We start from the raw sequence: 16,984 nt of genomic DNA, 5'->3' as shown, positions 1-16,984 counted from the left end.
CCCACAAATGTGATAAAACACTTCAACTGCTGTATCTTACATTCTCTTCAGCAGCTTTAGATGACATAAATAGTTTATATCTTTGCTCACAGTGAGGTTTTAGCAGGGCTACCACCTTAAACTTTTCCCACCTTACCACTTCATGCACCTACATCATTAGCCATAGGATGTTTGGGCATGTTTCAGGAAATGATGGCAATCACTTATTGAGTTATGTGTGGAGCCACTCCAAACACATGACATCATCTTTTGCCTTTCCTGTTGACATACTGCAGGACAAATAAAGGGCAGGATATGTGATGAAAAGTTCTGATAGCATCGGACAGAATGATGTCTAGGGATTAAATGCAATCACGGATTAAAACTAATGATTGGATTTAAGACTCAAACAAAATACTTCCATTGGCCCACAAGGGCAAAGAAGGTAAAACACTTCACTTGTAAGCTTGTTATTTAAATATATCTGCTACACTACCATTTTTATCTACCCAAACAATCAAAATCAGGCTCAACCAAAGGCATGCTGGTACTCTGAAAGCATAACAGGATCCTGCAATCAGTCAGAAGTGGTTCTTGGTTTTTCTACCCTACTAAAATACTTTCTGCAAAGTCTGAGCAAGCTTCTACATATCCCTTTTACATAATGTCACTAAAATCTTCTGTTTTAAGACATAAGATGGAATTATAACACATTAGACAGTATCAACAATCAAGACTTCTCAATTAAAACTCTGTCAGCCTGATTTAAGGAATACATCCACAGCTATTAACACTTTGAACATCTTAATTATGGCCCCTGTGTCCATATATACTGAAACAAGGTTGCAAAGGCTTGTCATCAAACAGCTTACACTACAAAAAAAGATTCACATTTTACAATCATGTGTACATTTAGCTCTGAATTGGGCAGTATGCTCTTTTCAGCACCTGGCTCATGTTCTTATTCCAGTCAGCAAAGACAGTCAACTTTTCTTGTCCCATCAAAAGCAAATTTAAAATGAGGATAAACCAGTTTCCATCGTGTCTACCATTAAAAATGAAACAAAAAGAAGTTGGTCGTGATAGAATTAAGTTGCCTCTTGCTATTTCACTTTCATTTTGAATTATGAGGCAAATTTTCTGAGCACCATGGTCATTCTCAGCTCTGCCCGGGTGTCACATTCATACCTTTACAAACCAGTAATGTGTACATCTACAGTATTCTTTTATCACCCCTTGGCAGGCAACAATTTTCTTAATTTTTGCCTACACAGATCCTTCCAGGACATCTGGGGATTTAAACCATCAACTAGATAGATCAGCAAACTGCCTCTATAAAGGCGCCATCACTCATGTTTGGGTGGAGGATGTGGTTAATATTTCCAAATTGTTCCAATGTGGGCTTCCTGTCCCACTGCACTAATGACTATCTGACAGCAGGAAGAGCATGGGGTTGTGAGGAGAGGGGTGCTAGAGAGCGGTGGCGTCGCCTGGTGACACACCATCTGCCTTGTGGCATGCCAGGGTGTGTCAGGACTGCAGCCAAGCCACACTTGTCATGAAAGTAAAATTCCCCACTCAGCACAAGGCTGTAGTCCCTCAATATATCAGGCCTTTGCTAAGCTGTGATGTAAGCCTATATGAATCTCACAAAGCCAACTCAAAGGCTTAGGCAATGTCCCCCGTGGTAGTTGGGTCCTTTACTGGTCTGTGGCATAGAGAGAGAACTCACTCAATTACTTTCATTCCACAGCTCAGATCCCAGGTTGGCCATGTCTTACACCTGCCAAAGGTCTGGCAGCTCACAACAGAGAGAGCAACAGACTTCTTGTAATGCTCTGCGGCTCTCAGGCAAAGAAGCTGACTTCAAATCAGTGGGAACAGAGGGCGAACATTAACAAAGGAGGGAGACTATAACAGGCACCAGCCACTTTTGCTCACTGTTTGACAGTGCTTGAGCTTCTAGGATTCCAATTCGATTAGGCTCCGGTCTTCTATTAGAAGAGAGAAAATACAGGCTACAATTTTCCCTTGCACTCTTAATGGACAGAGAATGTGTTTGGGTGGCTTATCAGATAATTAAGAGCAAAGGAATCAAAATCTCAAAAAAAAAAAAAAATGCATTAGTTGAAATTTGAGCACATGGATGGAAATTTGGTTATAATAATTAGAAAATAGGCTGTTGCATTTCTCTTTTGTCTGCATTTTGAGCAAGTTACATGTTCAGTGTTGGGATTTTAGAACCCTAAACAACCAGAAGCAAATGCAGTGTAACAGCAGACTGATTATTTCACCATGCAACAACCAGATAAACACCTTCAGACATATTCATAGATGAAAATATAGACTAGTCTCACTCCTGCTGATTGAGTGCAGACAGGAATATGATATTAATGTCATGGCTGGTCCAGGATGGATTGAATGCATCAGGGGCTAGTCAAGGTTGAAGCCCTGCTACGACTGCCATAAAAGTCAGCAGGCTGTAGAATGAGGGAGGAGGGGAAAAAAGTAAGAGGACTGACATATGTGATTTATGTCTCATGCCACAAGGGATTTCAGCCACTGATAACCTAATACAACTCAGTGCTTAGCAGCTCAATTGCATCAAGGCATTTCAAAAGGCTTTTTTTTTTTGCTGCTATTGCTCTTTTGTTCTTCAGTGTGACAAAAAAGTAAATATGCCACTATTGTCAGAACAGAACACCATTTTAAAGAAGAGTGGAAGGGAGGGGACCAAGAACAAAAGATGAGCGGACACTTTTTTTTTTTATCTTTCTACAGATGAAAGCTGCCATGCATAAAGTATGTTTAGTCCTCATGGACGGAAAAATGTTACAATGTTCGTGTGAAAGCAAAATTCAGCAAGCCGTAGCTGCTTGAGTTGCCTCTGCTGATAGCTCCTACACCTTATCTTTGTCTATAAACACGGGATGAATGCTTTGTGTGCACTGTGCAGTCATCTGAAGATAACTTGGCCACAATTTTCTAAAAAACATGCTGGCAAAAAACACACATTCAAGGCAATTTATTTGAGCAAAAATGCTTCTCTGCTGACATAATGCAGTTACTATCAATAAGATACTTTTGTGTTTCTAAGAAGCGAGTGCAAATCTGGTTAGAATTCATTGAAGCCCCCTTGTGAAGACTGAGCCCTATTGGGTTCTATATCTCCAGAAACAGATTAGGCAGATGGAAAACTGGTTTCGCCTATAAAGGAGAGGGGGACACTGCAGTACATTTCCCACCCTACAGAGCTGACATTAATGAAACTTTATTGAAATGTTCCCTCAGAAACAGGGTTGCTGCTTGAGCACTCAGTGAGCCTGGAAGAGGAATGAGCCTCCTCTAAAGGCCTACTTAGGAGTCTGCAGAGGTAGCTAATCAAATTGTTATATTTGCTATAAAGACACTTTTTCACAAATCAGTCACAAGGTACTGCAGTGCATGCACAGATGAAGAGCGCTAAACTTGAGATAAACAATCATTCTGTTTATTTCCAGGTATATTAATTTGCTTTGCTTTTAATCTGATTGGACAATCAATCAAGAGCGGCGATTCAGTGTTAGCAAGCATGCTACTTATCTTTCTGAATCAACAAAAACAAATTGTGACTTTACAGTTAACGAGATAAAGCATACCCACACTTCTTCACATGTATAACCTAATAATTAGTTGAAAAACAGGCAGAGGCTTATGAAAATAATGCTTCTATATTGTTTCGTACCATTCAGCGTCAAAAGTTAATTTTCTCAACCATAAGAGCCACCATTAGCAAGTTCAGGACTATTATGCTCTATGTGCAAAGTATTCTTTACTGTGTATGTTTTGAGGGTTAGATTTAGCATCTGCCTTTGCACATCACTGTGCTTAGCCATCAGTTTCACGTGTCTCCCATAGAGACATCTGTGCTGTTCAAAGAACAGCTTCACTTCTGGCTGCCGACTTATTTATTACACTAAACCCCTTTCGGATTCAGACCACATTAAATGTTGGTTCTTCAGATCTCTGCACTCTTGCCCACGTGGGGCAGCTTTCACACGGCAGCCAGGATGAGGCCAGGTCTTTTGGCACAAGTGATTTAGCCCGCTGTTGATCGTGGTTTGCATTAGAATGCTTCCAGATGCAGCAACAGCGACACTGATACTACGCACCACACTTCAGTAGGAAAAACATCAGTAATTCATAAAGGAAAGGGATGTAAAACACATTACGTACATCTATATAGTCCCCACATGACCACTGGGAGTATGGGTTGCACATATGCACTCACAAATCAGGTACGTGTGTGTGCACGATTTGCACACATGGGAAAAGGTTTAGACTAGGTCTCAATAGATGCTGAAGTAAGATGTCCAAAGTTCATTATCAGTGCTCATTCAAATCAGATATTAAGTCTGTAAAAAATGTCACTCATGAGCTCCGAGGCAATCACAAAGAATCTTGTGTCATTTTCTGTGATTGTAGTTTCCTTTTCTCACTATAAATCTTCTGCTAACATCAAACCTATCTCTTACAATGACCAGGGAGGTCTTTATATCAGTGCAAATAAATACCTGCGGTGACCAAACTACAGCTGACGATAAAATTGATTAAATCATCTGTCATATGGTCATGGCAGCGTCATGTTAACACAAGAGACCATATGCAGCTGTATATACAATTTACATCACATTTTCTACGACTATCTCTTTAGCTAATAAAAGCTTAGCAGCATTCTATCCAGAGACAGTTGGACTCACCAACATCAGATCTTCTGCTTCTCTTATCCCTTCGGTAGATGCCAATATGCTTTTTAACAGAATCACATCACATAATTTCTTTAGTTACCTAGCACGGCCTTAGTAGTGTAATATCCACAAAATTAACCTCTGAAACTTCTAATACGTTTAAAGTGTTCCACGGAATTAACTACTCCGGAATCCCCTAAAGAGGAAACATTAGTGTGGTGGAGAACCATGGGGGTCCTGAGCCATATCGGTTCGAGCTGTTGGTTCCAGCCCCAGTAAAGCCCAAAGCTGGAGCTCTCTGAGCCAAGCATGTAGTTAGAACGGCTCTCTCGTAAAAATGCCGATTGCGAAAAAGCAAGCAGTGTGTTGCTATCGAGGGACCTGCTGCCATCCGCAACCTCTGCAAACCAAATGAGGGTCTGAAGGGAAGAATGCAGTCCGTTGGTGCTTCTACAGCCGTCACGGGCACAAGCCTGCACCACTGTGCCAAAATTGAAATATACTAAGCAGATGATTAGCAAAAAATAGTGTAAACTCTTGTAAATGATGAGTCTCAATCAGTATATATATGAAAATGATCATGGTTTCACAGACGCCCACTCAAGGTCTCGTGGCGGGGCAGGCGGCCTGCCCACCTATGATTAGAGGGTGTTAACATTCTTTTTTTAAAATAAATTTCATGACATATAGAAGTCCCAAACGGCTGACTATATGTCAGCACTGGCCTTGCAAGGTTCAGGATGACTTAAAACAATAAATGGTGTGTTGAGGCATTTTCAACCCATGAAATGCCAATTTTTATACCTTTGGAAAGAAATGTCAATATTAACACCAGCGGTAATGTCTTTCATCCCAGTACAGTCAGATCATTTAGTTTACAGCTCAAAAAGCGTGTTTAAGTGTGCAGTACCTCTTTACTTATTCCCTTTCTGTCAGAATTTGTTATGGTAAAAAAAAATTACCTGACAGGCCCTAAAAAAGATAAACGTTTTGGGTCTTTCAAAAATGTGAAAGGTCAGAAGTATGGCTTTGAGTTATTATGCGTAAATTATCCACGTGCTGCTAAATGATCTACATACAGGCTATAAACTACGTAGATGTGTGTGAACAATAGCGTCATTGAGATTCCTCAAACAAACAGGCTGAACTGCACTTGGGAAAAACTATACCTCCTGCTCTCCAATTCCTTTCTATGCTTAAATTCTACTTGAACAGATCACCTACTGGGTAATTCTATGGGTTTCATAATTTTAAGCAGATAAATGTATAACCTCACTTTCCAATAAATTCCCTCTGGCTGTCCCCTGTATCCCGATGAATTAATGCATCTTTCCTGAGCACCCAAGGCGGTTAAGCACAAAAAGCACTCCAACTTGTCCCTAAGGACCTCCTTCATTGAAACACACTCCACACAGCCACTTAAGACATCCAGTGGAGAAAAGAGAGGAGGCTGTGGGTTGCACCCTGTGAAGGTGCTCTTAATATGCGACAGATATTCCAGATTACGTACTTGACGACACGCTTGATCAAATCCAATTTCCTTCCTCTGCCCCCATCCCTGTGTGACAGAGTTATTGGCAGTGTTTCTGCTACATACATTTACTGGTGCGGTACAACACTCGAGAATAATTCAGTACAATGAAATGTTGGAATTTTATAAAATACAATAATCTTTTGCCCATGTGAATGAGCAATTTGTCCTCAACATGGCTAAAGCAGTTTCCATCATCACTACAGTTACAATTACAATGATTCATTTTTAATTTAAGAATGAGGTATAGTTGGCTGAATTTAAGTTGTCTGCCTACCAAACCCGCAAGTACACACATACACATGCAGCTGACTCCCCATGTAATGTTTATCCCACACTGCAAAGCCAAAAGTACTATTGTTTATCATGGCATCTATAAGATAAAAACTGGAACAATTAGGAAAGTAGGGCTTCATGAAACAACATGAGGAGACCCACTGGGATGGAGGCTTTGATTTTGGGAGAATGATTTATGGAGCATGGAGCAAAACAAGCCACAGTCTGGCTGTAAACAAAGCTAGAGATTTTGATGTGAGGACATCCTGATTGAGGCTGGAAGCTCTGTGGCCTCAGATAGCCTCTGTGTGGTGACGACGCACTGAGGTCCCTGCATATTGCCTACACGGACAATAGGGTGAGCGCAAAGGGTGGAGTCCCATCACACTGCCGTTGCTACGTGGCTTCCCACCTCTCTGAGCAGTACAGTAAAAGGCGAGAGAGGATATATTCAGGGAGGTGAGGCACAATCACCAGTCTGCTGCCACAAAGAGTCCTCAGTGGAGCATGCCAATGCTATGTGCCGTCACTATTTGTTACTATTTCTGACATCTAGATTTCTCAAGTCGAGACAGCTGCAAACATTAATCCTGGGTTATATTTTAGCGAGCAGCCAGAAAACCCAGCCTACACAAAAGGGGCAAGAGCAGACTTGTCAAGTTAAAAAGGGAATGTCACCAAGTTGTAAACACTTCCTGTCAGGAAGGGAGCACTTCCTTAATCCTGGAGCAACCAAGCCATTCCTTATTTTCCAACTGCAGATAGTGGCTTTCTTTCTCTCCCCACATTCCTCCCACAATAGCCGCTAATTCTGACCGTTAAAAAACGAAAACGGTCAAATGTGACACACAGATCCGAGCAACATTACAACAGAGTCAGAGTTATTTAGCAGACTCATTTCTCATTCACAGAATGCATGAAATGAAAGCCCGGAATCCCACTAAGAAGAAATGGAAGTGTTCAGCTTCCTGGTGGGCACTCAGATCACAGGGCAGCTCTGTTTGCAAGACGGAAGTCTGGCTGCCTCCTGCAGTGTAACACAAAAACAACAGCCTGCACTCACACGCAGGTAATACAAAGGCAAATCAGCTCCCTATGACCTCTACCGTACACTGTATTTTGCTACAAAAATAACTATTTGGTTACAGCTGCAGTTTTATAGTTTGGAGGGCAGAGCATGTGATTTTACAAAAAAATTGCAAAAAAAGCCAACGCTTCATGTAGATTCTCCCTTTGTGCCTCAGACGGCATGCAAGCTTTGGGCTCAATTTGTTTCCTTTTAATCAGTGTGTGACGATCTGCCTGCCCACCAGGACTCCCTCCTTCTAGACTCAGCTACACACACACTGTCATTAAACAAAACAGAGCCATGTGTCTCCGTTCCCCAGTGGCCAGAGCTGCAGCACTAGTCTGCAGGCTAATTGTAACCTGGTGGAATCATGTGACTGATGTTCCGGTGCAAAGCTAGAAAAAGCAAATTGAGCAACAAACACAACAGACTCCATCAGGACTCTTTAAACTGTATAGAAGGCTCCCAGATGGAGGGGAAGAAGAAAGTAAGCAAACAATGGCTTAAGGCCATCATTTCGAAGACCTATAACTTTCAGGCACATGTGGTGTGATGGTTGCATATAAAACGTAACCATGACTAGTTATTACACTCAATGATGCTAGATTACGGTGCCATGATGTAAATGTAATAGGATTTGTGGATTCACCAAAATGATATCTTGATTAAAATGCCAAACCTTTCGGTGCTCAATTGAATAACCATTACATTATGGCTTCCAGCATATCCTCCGCCACAGGATGACTTCATCCTGTTTCAGGGGAGGCGGGGCTTAACTATGCACACTGTGCACTGTGCTCCTTCCTTCCTTTCAAAGAGCCCTTCCAGGATTCTTGTTCAGGTCACAAGAATGCATTGTGATGCTCTTTTCTCAATGACAGCAAAGCATGAGAAAAACAGTGCGTGTAAAATATGTTTGGCATGAAAAGAACAATTTGTTGTATTCTGAACAGCAGCTAATTAAAACTGAATATCTTGTAGTCTTGAACTAGCCAGGATGACTATGAGAAAATGCTTTAGATGCTTAAAATAGTTCAGGAAATGCATGGCATTCTTTGACAACTAAGTGAACAGTGTATCATAACTGGAAACAGAAATCTCACGGTAATGCTTAGCATTTTATGGCAACAATATCGCATTCTCGACTTCACTCTCATGAGTCAGAGTAGCCGTAGCAACACACTGTCTTAGTTACTTACACAATTTATCTGAATTAGCAAAATGATTATCCGCTTACTTAAGATGTGAGTCACAATCTGCCCACCGCTGATGGTAAGAAATTTGTCACGTCTGAACATGATTAAGAAAAACAATAGCTGCAAAATCAGAGACATGCGCAACAAAGCTTTCACACCAATCTGTTGATTATTTCAACCTGGGTATCACATTGTCAGACCAAAGAGAAGTTACTTTAAAGCATTGCATCCTTATTCGTTCAGCTATATAATATTCCCCTTTAGGTATTTATTCTACTGGGATTATTTAAACATTCGGAAGTGTGACGTTTTTTCTTTTAGTAATCTTTTCAACTGAGAAAGAAAACATTACATTGTGTTCAACACTATAAACATGTTTGTGGAAGTGTACAGCAACAAGGAAACATCCTGCACCAATCTGACATCCAGTCAGGCGAGCTGCCAACCTCACCAGCCTCTGCCTGACACAAAAAGGTAAAGAACTGCTCTTAACGGGGGTGCTATAACAAAACTGATGCTATAACAAAAATGATTGTTTCTGATGTTTTCATTCATTTTCTGGCTTCCTGAAGAAAACCATTCTCACAGACCCAGGTGGTACCGACGGTTGTGCTTGACATTTCTCCCGCCACCGGCAGAGATGAAAGCATGAAAGGCCGGTGGGGCCCATTTATAAAACTGCACCGATGTCTGGAGTGCCAGGGTGAAAGGCCAAGCGAAGATATTCACGTTGTGGGGAAATAAAGCTGAGCCACGTTCAGCCGTGCACTACAGGCACTGTAATGTGCAGGCCAGTCAAACAAGCCTTATCTACCCATGCTGGAATACTGTATCTTGGAAGGTGTGTCTGGTGACAATAGCTCTTTCCAACGCTGCATCGCACCATCTCAAGTTCAATCTGATCATTACACATCCAAATGGACTCAAAAGTATGCACAAGACAAAAGGAAAGAAGCCGACATCTATTCTATGGCAGCCTGTGTTGCAGGATCACTGCCTTCGTATGGACTGACACTCACTGAATTTGAATCATTTCTACTATGAAATACAATGTTTGATCTCTACCCCCAGGACAGGCAGCTATATGTGACTTCTGACTAACATTTTGAGTTTGTTGAAGCTGAAATCTTGAACATGTGATCCATTATTTTAATCTGATCTGCATGTTGGAGTTTGGTAAAACAGCACATTCATATGGCTGGAGATGCCCTCTATACCCTGCTACAGAGAAAATGTTGATCAGATTAAACGGGTCACACCTGTGATGTTTAATGTCTTTGCTTCATTCATATTAACGCAGCAGTTGGTTACATTTTCACAGCATATCAAGAACAAGATGAAACATGTTCACAGATGTGACACTGGACACCTTTGCCGTGGTCTGCATTTGTGGAAGAGTTACAGATTACATCTTTTACGGGGTGTCATTTTTAATGTTGTAATGTGATACACCCATATTTTAAATCCCATACATTTTCAAAAGACAACTATAGTTTTCTATATTTTCTAACCCAGCCGCATTGGCTGTCATCCAGGCCAAACAGCTGATGCCTACCTGAAGCATTCCTCTTAAAAAAGGATAATGTTCGTCGAAAGGGAACATGTTAGTAACAATAACATGGCTAACCCCCTTTAAGGTAAAAATGCAGCTCTGCTCAGAAACAGGAGCTCTCTTTTTTTTTTTTTTTTTTAGAGGACACAAAATACACTAGACAGACTCAAGATTGCAAATACCTCAGTTCTTACCTGTAGGATGGTGAAAAAATTTCAACATGGCATAAAATCTCTTCAAGCAGAAAAGGGCAGGGCATATTTTGATAGATTTTTCTTGAGCCAAGGAATGCTGGAAAAGGGGATTTTGCTTCTAGGACTCAGTTCAGGAGTCATGAGCAAAAATACCTTATAGTGCTTTGTAAATGGCCCTATGGTGGCACTATCCATGGCAAAAACCCGATCAATTCTTCTTTGACCTGAGGCCTAACTTTCCACCAAATCTCACGAGTTATTTTTAAGACATCGTGCTACTATCAAACAAACACACATACATACAGGATCAAAATCATAACCATCTTGGTGAAGACAACAATGGTTGTCCATTATGAATTGAATTGCTTAGCCAGATCCTGCAAAAAAAAAAAAAAAAGGTGCATGAAAGGGCTGTTGGAAAATAAGCACAGAGTAAATCTGTTGATCCAGATGCCTCTGTTGGCTGGATAACAACTGTCTGGGCTTCACATGCAACTGCATGCTTCTATAGATAGATATGCAAGCTGGCTCGTAGGATCACTGAGTCCAAGGGACCCCGAGTGTTGGATGGAGCCAAAGTTGGATTGGAACAGCAGTTTCCCAGGTGCACAGACAGATACTGATGATGACGGGCTGAACTTCACAAGGATGCCACAGCCTGTCAGCTCTGCGCTACTGCTTTTGTTTACACATTTCCAAGTGGAGCCCGTCATCACTTTCGGGTGTCCTTGAGAGAAGTTAGGTTGGTGCTGAGTAGAGCGATGAGCTGGGAGATGAGGCCTTTAATTAGCTCCAAGGCAGGATGATAATTGATCATCTCGCTCAGCTCACTCTGCCATGAAGGGCTTGGCGTCATTAAAAACAACATACATCGCAATGCCTTGAAAACTCAAAACTACAAGTAAAAATGTGCATAAAAATAAAGCTCCTTGTGAAAAGTGCAACTCCAAACTAAGACAAAAATCCTGTGAATACATTGACACCTCTTAGGTGATGATTGGCACAAAAAAAGCAACACAGAATTGAAGCACGTTGAGATTAAATAGGAAAACTATGAAAACGTAGCAGATACGTTTTCATTTGCAGAACAGATATACAGTATATCATTGCATATCAAAACTTCTTTATCTTGCTTTTTCCCCCTTGGAGGACTGGTGAATAGAAATGGAGCGGGGGAAATTCACTTGCTGCTGCTATTGGCATTTCAGGTAATAGGTAAGCAGTGACATAATTAGCATTCATGAGTCAAGTAATTAAAACATCAATATAACCGAGCAATGCTGTTAAGACACTTGACTCTTTGCTCAGTCTCCAGCAGTCAGCATTTAGTCTGTGCAAGTAGAACAACAACACAGTTTCTGTGACGCTACGGTCTTCATGTATATACGAATATGCATGCATGTGTAGAAATACACTTTTTCTTTTTAATCAGTGTCCAGACGTCTTTGTTGGTTACAAAAAACTACCTGAGAAAAAGTAACTCGAAACAGTTCCATCTTAAAGCATTCCCAACCAAGAACACATACTGTCCACATACTTTCAACTTTTCAAGACTAGCCCGAAGGGAGAGTGCAAACAGTGCGTCCTTCCCCCAGAGACTATTGAAACAAGTTTTTCTATATAATTGAACAATCCTACATTAGCAGCACTTTTAAAATCCTCACCTGGAGAGTCCCTCTAACAAGGATTTACAAACAATTATCATGGCCAGCCACGATTGGAAAAGAAATCCTCAGCTTCAGATTAAACTGTAATCCTCACAAAAATTTGGAAAATAAAGCCTTGCAACACTTTCAAAGCCACAGTGTAGTTACTGAGGAGCATGGTGACTTCCTGGAAAAGTAATTAAATGTAAATTATTCATCCTTTATTTTAAAAACCATGTATATAATGAGACATACTTGATTGCATGCTCTCATTTTTTGACATTGCAGAAATACTTAACCTTAAAAACTAAATAAATATGACAACAAAGAATGCAAGGCGATGTTTGTTTTTTTGTTGTTTGTGTGAGGTATTCTTGCTGCTTTCCTTTCCTCCTGAGGGTGTCAGGTGATTGACAGTAAGCCATGCAGTTAAAGCGCTCAACTCAGCACAATGTCAAAAGCCAAAACTAAGAAATTTTTACGAAGCCAAATTAAAGCGTCGTGAATATTATTTAAGATTATACAGCGATGACAGTTTGTCTATGGAAGCTTTTTTAATACAGTACAAGATAGCTAGAAACAAATTCCAAAAAGGTGTCAAAACAGTGCCAGATATCTCCAGTTTACAGCCACCCCCACTGGTGGTGTGAATGGTAGGGACAACAGGTACAAAAAAAAAACAAAAAAAAAAACACTATTTTCTTTTTCCATCACACTTCCCTCTCCACTACTACATTCTTTTTTATTTAACCTTCAGCATCTGACAACAACAAAAAAAGCCTTAAACCCTTCTCTCGACATATTGCTTAAGCCCCACCAGTTGTCAGTACTGATTTAGCTCATCTATAACATCATTCATACTGCTAGGTGTGAGGTATTTAAACCAAACCCTACAATCCTCTGCCTGTCTGTTAAAGCCATATGGACAAAGAGGAGGGGCAGGAGCAACTGTACTCCTGACTGACGGAGATCCAAATAAGTGTCAGTTAACAAGAGACAATTATTATCTGTTTAATCGGCTTGAACAGCTGCAGCGGCTGGTTGAAAATTGTAAAGTCTGGTTTCCTGCTTGCTTTGCTGATAAAAGATAACGTTGGGTATGAATATTAAAGCTGCAAAACAAAGTTCATGAAGGCTGCTGAAAAACAGTGGCTGACAGTTTTGGGAAAACAAACATCAGCACAGAAGATAGTTTTACAAGCTTCACTTGGTTCCTGATCTCCGTACTGAGGTCATATGGGAAATATAGATGACAGCTGTGCTTTGTGTGATCAAAACTGCGGTTAAAAAAAAAAAAAAAAAGTCTTCCCTCACACAACACTCTTGTTAAGGGTTGCAGATACTGAGGAATATAAATGAAAGTGTTCAGCTAAAGCCAACTGTGAGCTCGCCACATGTCACAAGACAGGTGCGAGAGAAAAAACACAAGAGCAGGAGGAAGTACCGAAAAGGTGAAATCTAGATGACCACAAAAATTTTGGAGCACAGTTGTGACTGATGGCGTGATCTGAGGAGGAAACAGTAGCGCACAGTGTGTATTTTCACATGGCTATGTTTTCTCCTCTGTGCATGAGCTATGCAGACACTGAAACATTCCTCAGCAGGATCACACTCATCATATATTATGTCCTTAACCTCACTGACACTGAGCATCTAAGGTTTCAGCAAATGAACCCGCTGTGTGTGAATTCTTGAGAAGCCTGACATGACAGCGTGCTCCGAGGCACAGCCTGCATGCATTCTGCCTGTATGTCTCCACATTCACTTTGCCCGGGTGAGTGCCAACTGGCTCCACCACGCAGGGGCCACAATTTAAGACCTTAAAAAAAAAAAAATTTAGAAAAAAAAAGGCAAAGGCGCAAGGTTCGAGCTGTTATATTCAGAGAACAGTGCCAAGCGAAGCTCAAATTAGATATCCATAAACTCAACACGAGTAATTCCCCCCCCAAGGCAGCAGGCATCACTGCAAAAGAACACTCACTGAATTGATCTGTCTAGTATAATAAGATTACAGCTAAATTAGAGACACAGTGGATCACATTGTTGCTTGGGAATACGCTGCAGATAGAGATGCACACACAGCACTCGCATTTCACCCAGCAGAGCAGAGTTTGCCTGCACCTCAGCTGTCACAAAGTGAACAAAAGACGCACAGTTTTCAGTATGAAGGACATATCTGCCGAGATACTGAGATGTGTGTCGACACAGGGCATGCCCCCCCCCACAGCACTCCCTGTAGCGCAGGTTAGCTATCTGACAGAGGTGGATGTCGCAACTCGTGCGGACAGCCGTTGTGCGGTTGTGATAACAAGTTCTGCCGGTTGTAAGGCTTCACATGAGTAGGTCAAGTGCTTCATAAAACACACCACGTTCTGTTTGAGGAAAACACTGCGATCCCGGTCATATGAGAAACGGGGGGGGGTGTATTTCTGTGATTCATTACCTTTGAGAAAATATTGGACCTAAAGGGAAATGTTTTGTAGAATTAAGTAGGCTAACGGGAATAACCGCTCTTTGTTTCTTCAGGGTTGTAATTTTAAAAATATATATACACATTCATTCATTAAGTAATTAGCCTATGGTCAAGTTAAGAGGCAAGCAAGTTGCTGCTCTGTGCTTGGACTCAACTTCACCCACCTTATCCTTGTTGTCGTGGTCCGAGGGAGGCGAAGTGGGAGATTTCACGCTCCCCACAGCCACAGCCTGGGTGACTGTGACGCCGCCGCCCGGCGCCGAGCTGCTCTTTTCGATTGTCTCCACCTTGATAAGTCGGTGCTTTGGTGACACGTACTTGATATCCGGCGACCCCACAGTGTTCAAGCTCGGGCCAAACGCAATATTTCCACCTGGCGTGTACGGGTCCTCGAAGTCCAGCTCCTTCTGAAGTTTGTAGGCGGCGAGGATGTCCGGCTGAGCGGGGCTCGGGAAGGTGGCCCCGGAGCTCGCTTGTTGGTGGCCAGGCGCACCGGGCACACCGGTGTGGCAGTGTCTGTAGTCCGGCTTCGGAGGCGCCGGCGGGGGGGCTTTGGTAGTTTTGAATCCTAGGTGCTCCTTGAACCACTTGGCCATGCTGCCAGTGCATCGCTCACAAGTCAATGAATGTAGTTTAGTTGCCCCTTTCCTGCCAGCGGAGCCCGAGCGTGTTCGTCAAAGTGGGATCCTCGGGTCACCCGCGGCCGGCCGAGCGGGTTCGGAGCGTGCCGCCAGTCTCGTGCGACTCTGTTAGTCCCGAGAGGAGTGCGCGAGCCGGGGAGAGAGCGGCCACAGGCACTTTCTGATCTGCCCTGCCGCAACTCTGTCATTCGCACTCACTCACTCACTCACTCACACACACACACACACTCACACACTCACACACACTCGCATACACACACACTAGCATGCGTTGTTGTAGCTCTGACTGCTCGGCTGCTCTCCACGTCAGGTTTCCAGACTACGCAACATGGGAGCGCTTGTGCAAGAGGAGCACACGCCCCCCCCCACCACCAAATAACCTGCCCTCCCTACCTGAGAACATTCACTGCCACCTACCGGATTTCTGAAACTCCGCCGACTGCAAGGTGTTGTAAATACCAGTCACCGCTGCGTGAAGGCGTCGCCAGTTTTAAATCCCCACAAGCGCCGAGTCCCCAGCAGATGAGCGTCTTGTCTGCAGGAATCCGGAATTAGGCAGAGGTGTGGTGGCGCCAACAATGGGAGGATAAAGGAAAGTTTCTGAGACCAGTTGCCGGTCCCTAACTCCACTATGTGATCCAGTGCAATAGGGCAGGCTAATTTAAGTCTTCATGTACAGATCATTATCCTCGTCCTAGGCCGGTATATTAAAATAAAATACCAGTATAGGGATACATTTAAAGAACAAGGATTAATTTAAAAAAAAGAAAAAAGAAAAAAAAAGTTGGCCTTGTATTTCCCATCCCTCTCCAACGCAAACTCTACATTATATATCCAGAAATTCACACTTAGAAAAAGTAACAGAGCTCAGTGCCTAAAACCCCTTCATGTCATCATCTTCCCCACCAATGGGACTCAAGGGCAAAACGTCCTTTGCTGATTCGTAGCGCTCTCATGTCCAGATGGCCGCTGCAGACTGTTTCAATTGCAAATTGCATTTCAAATGAGCAGCGGAGAGGGACGCCGGAGTGTGTATCAACACGGGGAACTGTTCTGGCGAAGTTCAGTACATAAATCCATGAGTAGAAGAGGTGAATTGTTCGAAGCAATAATACAAGTAAACATTTCTCTCTAAGGTGTCTTTCAATCTCTTTGACGCAGAGGGTCATGGGTTCACATGCTGTACACTAATTGCCTTTGCAATCAGAAAACAGATGAGAAGAAATCCCATTTCCCCTCCCAGAGACATACTCCAGCAACATTCTGCATTAACAGGACTCATGACTGCAGCACAGTGGGTTTTTATGAAGCAATATTTCTTGTTAATAACACCATGCACACAGCCTTGAGCAAGTCACAGTGTACAGATCAGAGTTTAACCCTGGCAGGCCCCTGGGAGAGACAACTCCATGCTCTAGGAATCAAAACAAAATCTATTATTTCTGTCCTGAAATCCTGCCATTCCTGCACTTTGGGTATGAACAGAGAAATTTGACCAGTGCGATTTCCTTGCACTTTAAAGGAGTGATGTCACCCCACGGCCGGGATGTTAATACATTTAACTTGTGTATTATGCATAAAGCTTTAAAACAAAAGACAACAGAAATGGGTTCAGATGGCCTTTAGTTTATTGCAGCACTGGTCGTTTGTGTTGCCAGCTCAGGGAAAAACTCTCTCAGACAGAAGAGCATGAAGAAAAA

At 42.3% G+C, this 16,984-nt stretch overlaps 1 protein-coding gene across 3 annotated transcripts in view; it reads right to left on the bottom strand.

The window, feature by feature from the left end:
* zgc:158464 (uncharacterized protein LOC791139 homolog) overlaps positions 1-15,707 on the bottom strand; it is a 103,059-nt gene extending 87,352 nt beyond the window's left edge. For 2 of the 3 annotated variants that reach the window (XM_040132338.1, XM_040132349.1), the window contains exon 1: positions 14,808-15,705. In XM_040132338.1, coding sequence (XP_039988272.1) covers positions 14,808-15,239 — 432 coding nt within the window. In that variant the 5' untranslated portion in view covers positions 15,240-15,705. Of the gene's footprint in view, positions 1-14,807 lie in introns of all 3 variants that reach the window. The other variant, XM_040132330.1, reaches the window with a different exon arrangement.
* Positions 15,708-16,984: the final 1,277 nt, after the last annotated feature.

This window comes from Xiphias gladius, chromosome 1, assembly GCF_016859285.1.
Source record: "Xiphias gladius isolate SHS-SW01 ecotype Sanya breed wild chromosome 1, ASM1685928v1, whole genome shotgun sequence".
Taxonomy (NCBI): domain Eukaryota; kingdom Metazoa; phylum Chordata; class Actinopteri; order Istiophoriformes; family Xiphiidae; genus Xiphias; species Xiphias gladius.
Note: the sequence above shows the minus strand (reverse complement) of the source record. Positions and strands in the feature narration are given on the sequence as shown.